The following is a 10,000-nucleotide window of genomic DNA, read 5'->3' on the forward strand; positions in this document are numbered from 1 at the left end:
AATATCTGTAACTGTTTCCCTTAGGACATCATTATCTAATGGCTTCAATCTGATAGATGGGAAATGAGGACATTCTACTCTGCCCTATACTGACAGTAGAACACACTTGTGGCCTTGAGGGGAATACACATGCACGCACACACACACACGCACACACACGCACACACGCACACACACACACACACACACACTCACCGTCCACGGAGGCTCGTTTGGGCAGGATGGTGATGGCTCCCTCTGCCACCTTCTCCTGGCCAATCACAGGCGAGATCTTAGAGCCCCAACTGTCAGACCCCACCCACAGGAAATGACCCGTCTGGTTGTTACGTTTGGGCCGCATCCAAGATACGCCTGAGAGAGAGAGAGAGAAAGAGAGAGAGAGAGAAGAGAGAGAGAGAGAGAGAGAGAGAGAGAGAGAGATAAAGAGAGAGAGAGAGAGAGAGGGGTCATAACAGTACAGGCACTACACATCACTCGGGCCAGGAGTTTTTCCTGCTCACATTACCTGACCAACTAAAACAGTGACACATCGGATTCAGCGAATCAAGGTTTTGAAGATCAGTTGATTTGTTCAGTCAGGTGTGATCATACTAGGCTGGGTCAACAACCTGGACCCACTATGGCCCTCTCCAGAACCAGGACTGAGGACCACTGTTCTAGTCTACATAGGGATATAGATGTGCGAGGGGAAGGGTGTGTGTGTGTGTGTGTGTGTGTGTGTGTGTGTGTGTGTGTATGTATGTTGGGGCTGGCGTACCGTATGTCGTCCTCGTTGGCGAACATGATGACGGCCCTGGCGTTGGAGGTCTCCAGCAGACGCAGGATGATCTTGTCAAACTCCCCGACCTTGGGCTCCCGGGGAATCTTTATTGACTGGGCGATACATACACCACCTGAGGGAGGGGGGAGGGAGGGAGGGAGGGAGAAGGCAAACGAGGGAGAGGAGAGGAGAGGAGAGGAGGGGAGGGGAGGGGAGAGGAGGGGAGGGGAGGGGAGGGGAGGGGAGGGGAGAGGAGAGGAGAGGAGAGGAATAAAAGACGTCAGAGTCTGAAACAATGTTGTGACAGTGAACACGCACACACACACACACACACGCACACACACACACGCACACACACACACACACGCACACACACACACACACACACACACACACACACACACACACGCACACACGCACACACGCACACACACAAACACCCACACACACACACACACATACACACAGTGTTATTAGAATAAGATCTTGCACTTTTCCCTGGAGAAAGACACCAAAACACACTCGAGATAGAGAACAGCTATTAATGTTGTTGTTGCAACACGTTCCTAATCCTGAGAGACAGCTTGTTACCTTCCCGTTAACACAAACACCATGTGACAGGCCATACTGAGACAGACCGACTCATCCTTCATATTCATGTTCCTGTTAATAACTCAGCTTGCTCAATTATCTCATTAGCTCCTGTACGTGAGCTGGGGGCATGTGTGTGTGTGTGTGTGTGTGTGTGTGTGTGTGTGTGTGTGTGTGAGTGATGGAGTCTCCTCTCCAGCCTGTTACGGAACATTTAATGAACATCTGTACAGTCTGCAGCGTTTTATATTACTGTACTTAATCAGGAGGGCCCTCTCCACACATCATCTTGTACCAAAAACAAACACTCATTAGGCCTAAATTAATACCCTTTCAAGGATAATGGCCGCTCTGACACACCCCAGAACAAGTTCTGGTTGTCCTTACCGGTGCTAAACACACTGATTATGTATTACAGTAATGTGTTGAATTGATGAGGTGTTAATAACAGGTCCGTCATAGAGGGGTGTTTCCAAATAGAGGCGCACGCGTGCGCACATGCACACACACACACACACACACACGTGTGCACACACACACAGACACACACATACACACACACTCCCCATCACAACAGTATTAATGTCCCACTCCTGAGCCAAATACCAGCAGTTAATCAGGCCCCAGAGTAATGCACAATGCTATCCTGTAGGTCACCAGCTTGATCGTTCCTCTCCCCTTAAGCTCATCTCTCATCCTAACCGTAGTAAACATACTCCAAGTAAGTCCCCTTCATTTCCAATTCAATTACGGTTCTGCTACGCACATCTGATATGCAGACTCTCATTCACGCTAGTGAGTCTAGGCCTATTTCCAAGAACTCGCGAAACGCATCTTTCTTGTACCGTGAAAACAGTCCATCAAAGTAAAAAACCTAATTAGTATTCGTGCCTTTGGTAGTTTAAAGCAAATCCGTTTTTGTCACGAAAACAAAGTTATTTGGGAAAATGCCTCTCGTTATCTTAAACAGGCCTCTGCGCGGTCTGTAGTTTTCTATTCACACAAAACATTCCTTACATACAGAGAGAGGGAGAGAGGGGGAGAGAGAGATAGATAGAGAGAGAGAGAGAGAGGGAGAGGGAGAGAGAGAGAGAGAGAGAGAGAGAGAGAGAGAGAGAGAGAAAATGAGGGAGAGAGGGTGTGAGAGAGAGAGTGCGAGTGAGAGAGAGAGAGAGGGTGAGAGAGAGAGAGGTTTGTCTTTAGATGGCTCTGTGAGAACAGAGCCCCCTGGTGGTCAAAGCAGCTCTGCCCATCTCTGAAGCCCATCTCCAAAGCCCATCTCTATGGCTCAATGCACATGTGTTGTCAATGCCACTACCGCTGCAGATAGAAACAGCTACAGAGAAACTAATTCACAATACAGAGCCGAACGGAGCTGGCCTGGCCTGGCCTGGCCTAGTTACACATCCACAATAGTTGATGAAACAGTGCCGTAAAGGAGAACGTGATCAGAATATCTGAGGCAGCAGAGTACGGCGTGGTTTCGGCCGTGTTGTGAGTAAAGCCCATCAGAAGCGAGTGAGTGAATCACTCCAGGATATTCCCCAATAATATCCCAGAGGGAAATTCAAAGGCTTATGGGGTGTGTGGCACAATTGCATCCTAACGGAATCCCATTATATATACTGCTCTGCGGACAGGGTTTATTTCTTTTTAAAATGGGGGATTTGCACATCTCTCAAAACCCTTAAATTTAAAGTTTAAACCTGTACAGAGAGTCTAATACCGTTCTATCTGCAGGATTCCTGCTGGAATTGGGAGCAAAAGGCGGGTATGACTCCTGTTTTAGAACCCCAGCTAACTCCACTCTGAAGCCCATTATTTCTGCATTTCTTCTCGCGTTTTTTATTTTTATTTTTGCGATGCGATGACAAAATGGTGAAATCACGACTCTCCTAACGACAGATTGTTTATATCTGACAACGACAACACCCGGTGTTTCTAATTAGGTACGTATATAAAAAAAACGTATAATGTACGATCTAGAAGTAATTAAATGATACGGCAGGACCTCCACAGGCAGCACCAAGCAGTTCGTCTTTAATAATTTGATTATCAGCGGCTTACGAAACGTATGAATCATATCTAATCGTAAACTGGGTGACCCCCTGTGGTCAGGGAGATGCACAGCCATGATCGGCTTAATGTGTTTCCTGCAGCCTTCAACTGAAACATATGCAATTAAATCCCTTCTGTTTCAAAGATGCGAGACGTCAGTTGGTTCTCCGTGGGTAATTAACTCTCACTCCTACCGACTTCTTCTCTCCATTCCATTTCACAACTAACAGATTGAAATGGAAATGCAAGCTAGGAAAATCATTCCTTCCCCTCTCTCTCTCTCTCTCTCTCTTCCTCCTCCTCCTCCTCCCCTCTCCCTGCTTCTCTTCCCTACAAAAAGAGCCTTGCAGTTCCATCGAACACCTTAACACACGACTCAAGCTTGTCAATATTACAACAGCAATCAAAAAGTAAGGAGGACCGGGTCACTCTTCATCAAATTCAATCCACGGCGAGAGAGAGAATACGAATACGGCTATGTTCTTCTGACGCTTTATCTTCTCCCCCCACCCCTCACCCCTCACCCCTCACCCCCCCATCCCTCCCCACTCCCCACCCCTCATCTCCCCCCTCGCCCTCGCACGACTCCAGCTGTGGAATCACCCGGAACCCTCCTACCCGCTGTGAGGCACTACTTCAAACAGCCCCTCCCCTGCCTTGTCAGCTGATGGGGTAAGTAAGACTAAGTAGACTAGCTAATGAGGTTCTCTTCAAAGCGCGAGCTGTCGCTGCGACACAGTGAAGGGAGCGGGAGGAGGGTGGGGGAGGGGGGCAGGAGGGGGGGGCAGGAGGGGGGGGCAGGAGCCGTGTCGGTGATAAATCTTTCATTTGGAACCATCGCTCCGCAGACCTCAGAGCACTTTTCATCATCTTTTTCGCACACACGCGCGCACACACACACACACACACACACACACACACACACATACAAACACACACACACACACACAAACATACACACATACACACACACACACACACACACACACACACACACACACACACACAGCAGGCCCTCTCTGATTCAGTGGGACAGAAGCTCTACTGTACCTACTGGTGTTGTATGCACATACATTATGCACATACATTTGTTTCTCCAAAACAACACACACACACACACACACACGCACACGCACACGCACACGCACACATACACACACACACACACAGTGGCTTCGGCATGCATCCTCCTTGAAGACATCATTACTATGAAAACATCATTATTACTGCTTTAAAGTCTCACATTGGTTTATAAAAAGATAAAAGTTTAATTCTGCGCCATGCTTTGTTGGAGGCCCGGGGCTGTGGTGCGTTGGCCTTTGAAGTTGCTGCTGTGAAAATTTGCTGTGTCTGCGTGCGTGCGTGCGTGCATGCGTGCGTGCGTGCGTGCGTGCGTTCATTAACTGTAAATGTCTCCCTGGGGACTCAATGGCAACACCTCACGGCCTCACAGAACAGAGACGTGGAGTCGTCCATGTGGCAGGAGAATACTCCAGGAGTTTGGACAACAGCACAGCTCGACTACAGACATCTCCCTCAGACAGCACAACCCCCCTGGAGGCAGCTGTGCTGGGGGTTTGGGGGAAAGGAGACTGTGTACTCCTGTCTTTATCAGAACACTTTGGCAGTCGAGCTGAAGTCAGCACTTCTCTGGGCTGTGGGAAGACAGCCAGGCTGTGGGAGAGGAGAGAGGAGAGGAGAGGAGAGGAGAGGAGAGGAGAGGAGAGGAGAGGAGAGGAGAGGAGAGGAGAGGAGAGGAGAGGAGAGGAGAGGAGAGGGAAGGGAAGGGAAGGGAAGGGAAGGAGGGTGGAGAGGGGAGGGGATGGGAGGAGAGGGGAGAGGGAAGGGAAGGAGGGTGGAGAGAGGAGGGGAGAGCAGAGAGGGGAAAGTAGAGAGGAGAGAAGTGCTGCTGGCAAAGAACAGGAAACTAGACTCCAGACACAGACACAGACATTACAGTATCTGTGTCCTGATCCCCCATTAAAAAAGTGCACTCCACGTTTGGCCCTGGTGATAACTGCACTGTGCACTGCATTAGGGAATGGCATGTCATTTGAGACCCTGCAGTCGATCCTAAAAGACCACGTTATCGATTGTGCTTGATCAATCTGATCAATCACTCCTTGATCTTCAGTGATAGGCAGAGAACGTGGGATGTGTGTGTGTGTGTGTGTGTGTGCGTGCGTGCGTGTGTGTGTGTGTGTGTGTGAGTGAGTGTGTGTGTGAGTGTGTGTGTGTGTGTGTGTGTGAGTCTGTGTGTGTGCGTGTGCGTGTGCATGTGTGTGTGTGTGTGTGTGTGTGTGCGTGTGTGTGTGTGTGTGTGAGTGTCGGGGGGGGTTGGGGCTGATTTGGAGTCGGGTCACAGGCTGGGAGGGCTGAAGGTCAAATCTAAAGCCTTGAGCTCAGACACTCAGAGAGAGGAAGCATTTGTATCCCTCTCTCTCTCTCCCTGTCTCATCCCTTCCCCTCTCTCTCTCTCCCTGTCTCATCCCTTCCTCTCTCTCTCTCCGTCTCAGACGCATACACAGAGAGGGCTTTTTAGGCGTCTGAGAAAGGCAGACATCTGACAATCAAGTGGATACGATCCTGTCTTCACGCCCCCACCCCCGCCTGCCCCCCCCGGCTCTCTCTGATCTGAACCTCCGTCTGAACCGGGGATGAGGCTTAGATCTGGGGATGAGACAGAGCTTTCCTCCGGGATCCGGCTCCACCACCTGCGTTCATCATCACTCTCTGGCCGTGGCGAGGAGGTCGGCAGCGGAGGGACGAGTGTTTAGAACCACAGATCTGATGTCACCCGCTAAAGCCCAGGTATAAGACACGCCAGGAGAGGGGGGCGTGAGCCGAAAGCTGCCCGGTTTGTGATCAAACGCAGGAACGCGGTTTTTGAAAAGACAACTGTAGACAATGATCTTGTGAGCTCGCCAGATTTCCTTCACGGAGACAAACAACAAACGTTCGTGATCCAACTAGCTTGAAATTAAGCTAGTTATCACAAGCTAACTGTCAACAGAATTGCAGCGCTCTGTCTCGTCATTAGACATTCGCTTGGATTTGACAGCCGACAAGAGACGCTCCTAAAGTGGGTAGTTCAGATGAATAACACTCCATTTAAAAACGCTGGGAATATATAACAACAATACTAAGCGTCATTCATCTTCAACCAGTGGGAAACACAACAAGGGGTTTTAGAACCACAGACGCACTGTTGGCACACACACACACACACACACACACACACAAACACACACCACATTTTCACAGCAGCAACTTCAAAGACCAACGTACCACAGCCCTGCATCAGTGACATTCTCCAATGACATTGCACATTTGCACTCTCTCTCTCACACACACACACACACATACACACACGCACATGCACTCACACACATACATGCATACTATTACATCCTACTATTGCTATGACTATATTTATCTTCCCACCACATTGTTGTTGTGTTTCTGCTGCTTACTACTATTGCTACCTATTGTTTGTTATTGTTTTGGTTATTGTATTACTTCCTTGCATTGTTGAGGAGCTAGCTTGCCCTAAGCATTTCATTCCACCATCTACCGCTGTATTCTGTGTATATGATGAATAAACGTTGATTTGACTTGATTTGACCACCGCACACAGTCAGTTAGCCAGCCTGAAAATATGAAAATATGTCAATATCATGTGTCTCTATTAGAATCCCTCCCTGAGCATCACGTAAGGAATGTAGCGTTTATGAATAGGATGGAGACTGTCTATTAGACTGTCTATTGTCCTGATAAGATCTGCTATGATGGCTGAAAACACGTGATTGAACAGCATTCAAAAGTCATGTGAATGAATCCTAGCCCCCTGCTAACCGCGGCGCTACGGCTATACTCATCTGACTAGCGCTTATTGTGTGTTATGCTAATCCAGCGCTAGCTAGATCCACGGGATGTTAACATTGTATGGGGAGGGGGGGGGGGGGGGGGCTTTGCAAGGTTGTTTTTTTCTCTCTCTGTTCATGCTGAGACGGGAGGACGAGGGTGAAGGGGATGGGGTGAAGGACGATAGCTTGTGAGGGAGGCGAGGGCGGAGGAGTGAAATCATCCTTTCATTATGTGGTTTCTTTTCTCAGTAACATCCTTGCTCCAAAGGTCCTTATCCGATGCTGAATGAAGGCTTAAATACCACTGACTGTGGGGAATGTTGTTATTAACTTCTTCTTCAGCGAACCAGGGTCAAAGGAGATGCAGAGACAGAGAGAGAGAGAGAGAGAAAGAAAGAGAAAGAGACAGAGAGAGAGGAAGACGCCTTCCATACGAACGAAAACATGTCCTACCTCTGTGTGCCGTGAAGCAACAAGAAACTTTTATAGATTTGTTGCTGTGCTGAAAGGTGCAGTATTGTCTTGTCAGCGGAAGCCTGATGTGAAGACTCTGTTTGGCCATTCAATATATGTTGCGCATGAAGTCTTAAAGGCATCGATGGCGGTACGCAGTGTGTCGGCTAGTGCCCCTGTTCTCACCAGCATCAAAGCACATTGAGAATGTGTCGCCAGGATTGTAAGAAACTGGGTTGAGGAGAAAAGGTGTTTGTGCAGTGTTATGTTGTCCTGTGGCTGTCAGTGTTTGCTGCACAGAGTATCTCTTTTATTCTCTCTCTCTCTCTCTCTCTCTCTCTCTCTCTCTCTCTCTCTTTGCTGCCTGCTCTTGACCTGCTCCGTCCATTCAACAGAACCATCCCGCTGTTCCTACACCTCCTCTGATCCTCTCTCTCCCCACTCCCTCCCACCCTCCCTCCCTGTCCCTCTCTTTTTCCTCTCTGATCAGTTTGCAGTCTATGCCAGCCTCGCTCTACTGGATGATGCCTGCCTTCTCTCTCTCTCTCTCTCTCTCTCTCTCTCTCTCTCTCTCTCTCTCTCTCTCTCCTCTCTCTCCCTCTCCCTCCCTCCCTCTCCCTCCCTCCTTCCCTCTCTCTTCCTCCCCTCCTCTCGTTCTACTCCCGGGTGGTTATCAGTTGCCTGGTGCCTCCTCTCTCTCTCTCTCTCTCTCTCTCTCTCCCTGTCTCACTCCCTCCCTCCCTCACTCCCTCCCTCCCTCCCTCCCTCTCTCTCTCCCTCCCCTCCTCTTGTTCAACTCCCTGGTGCTTATCAGTTGCCTGGTGCCTCTCTCTCAGTAACACTTACCAGTGCTGTCTAATCCACTCCTCTCTCCCTCTGCCAGGTGCTCCACATTAGCCTCCATTCACTTGGCAACGGAAACATGCTAAGCTGCTCCGCACACACGCCAAACACACATAAACACGCACACACACACACACATACGCACACATACACACACGCACACGCACACACGCCCGCATACACACACACACACACACACACACACACACACACCACAAGTACCACAAACACACACAGAACGTGTGGTTGCCATGCCAGATGATATTTGGTGTGAAGAGAAAGAGACAACAAGGCATACATTTTACATTTTTTACATTTAGCAGACGCCTTTATCCAAAGCGACTTACAACAAGTACATTTGTCTAAGGGAATGACCGATACATCAGTCATCATAAGAAAAACAAATCTATGCTAGGACCAGGGGGCCATTGGCAGTCACAATGCTAGAAGAAGGAAGAATTACTTCTTTTTTAAAAAAAATATAAATATATATTTTTTTAATTTACAATAGAGAAACTGTACAGGAGGGTAGTGGGGATGAAGAGGTCTTTAGGAGGGACAGTCAAGATGTAGCCTGAAGAGATGGGCTACTGTCTTCAGTCTATGGCGGAAGGTAGGTAGTGACTCTGCAGTCCTGACAGCAGTGGGAAGCTCGTTCCACCAGCGGGGCGCCAGGACAGTGAAAAGTCGTGACCGAGTATCGCGACTGCTGCATCCACGTAGAGGCGGCGGTGCCAGGCGAGGTGGAAGAGCAGAGTGATCTTGAATCTAATGTGAGCTGCTACCGGGAGCCAGTGAAGGGTGTGAAGAAGGGGGGTAAACATGGGAGAATTTGGGGAGATTGAACACCAGACGGCCGGCAGCATTCTGGATAAGCTGCAGAGGCCTGATGGCGGAGGCGGGGAGTCCGGCTAAGAGTGTGTTGCAGTAGTCAAGGCAGGAGATCACAAGTGTCTGGACCAAGAGTTGTGCTACTTCTCTCATGAAGAATGGATGTATCCTTCTGATGTTGTAGAGGAAGAATCGATAGGAGCGTGCTGTCGCTGTGATGTTCGCCGCACAGGATAAGTGGTTGTCAAGGATCACCCCAAGATTCTTGGCTGTCTGGAAGGAGGTCATAGTAGAGTTCTCTACTGTGATGGAGAAGTCTTGGAGAGGGCAGCCCTACCCAGGGAGGAAGAGCAGCTCAGTTTTGTTAAGGTTGAGCTTGAGGTGGTGGGCTGACATCCAAGCAGAAATGTCTGCAAGACACACAGAGACACAATGTTGCCTCCTGTGAGTCAGAGGTGGGGAAAGAGAGAAAGAGTTGAGTGTCATCTGCATAGCAGTGGTAGGAGAAACTACTGAGCCAAGAGATTTGGTATAGAGGGAGAACAGTCAGGGCCCAAGAGTGAGGAAAATGTGGAGAACAGTTTCCTTGGGTTAGAGG

General features: G+C 49.2%; 1 protein-coding gene across 1 annotated transcript in view; it reads right to left on the reverse strand.

Annotated features, from left to right (window-relative positions):
* grm8a (glutamate receptor, metabotropic 8a) overlaps nt 1–10,000 on the reverse strand; it is a gene marked incomplete at both ends in the record, with an annotated part of 94,227 nt that overhangs the window by 52,474 nt on the left and 31,753 nt on the right. Inside the window, 3 exon segments of the mRNA XM_083692540.1 lie at nt 196–331; nt 333–351; nt 758–893. Of these exon segments, the coding sequence (XP_083548666.1) occupies nt 196–331; nt 333–351; nt 758–893 (291 nt within the window).

Source organism: Argentina silus, assembly GCF_951799395.1.
Source record: "Argentina silus genome assembly, chromosome: 20".
Classification (NCBI taxonomy): domain Eukaryota; kingdom Metazoa; phylum Chordata; class Actinopteri; order Argentiniformes; family Argentinidae; genus Argentina; species Argentina silus.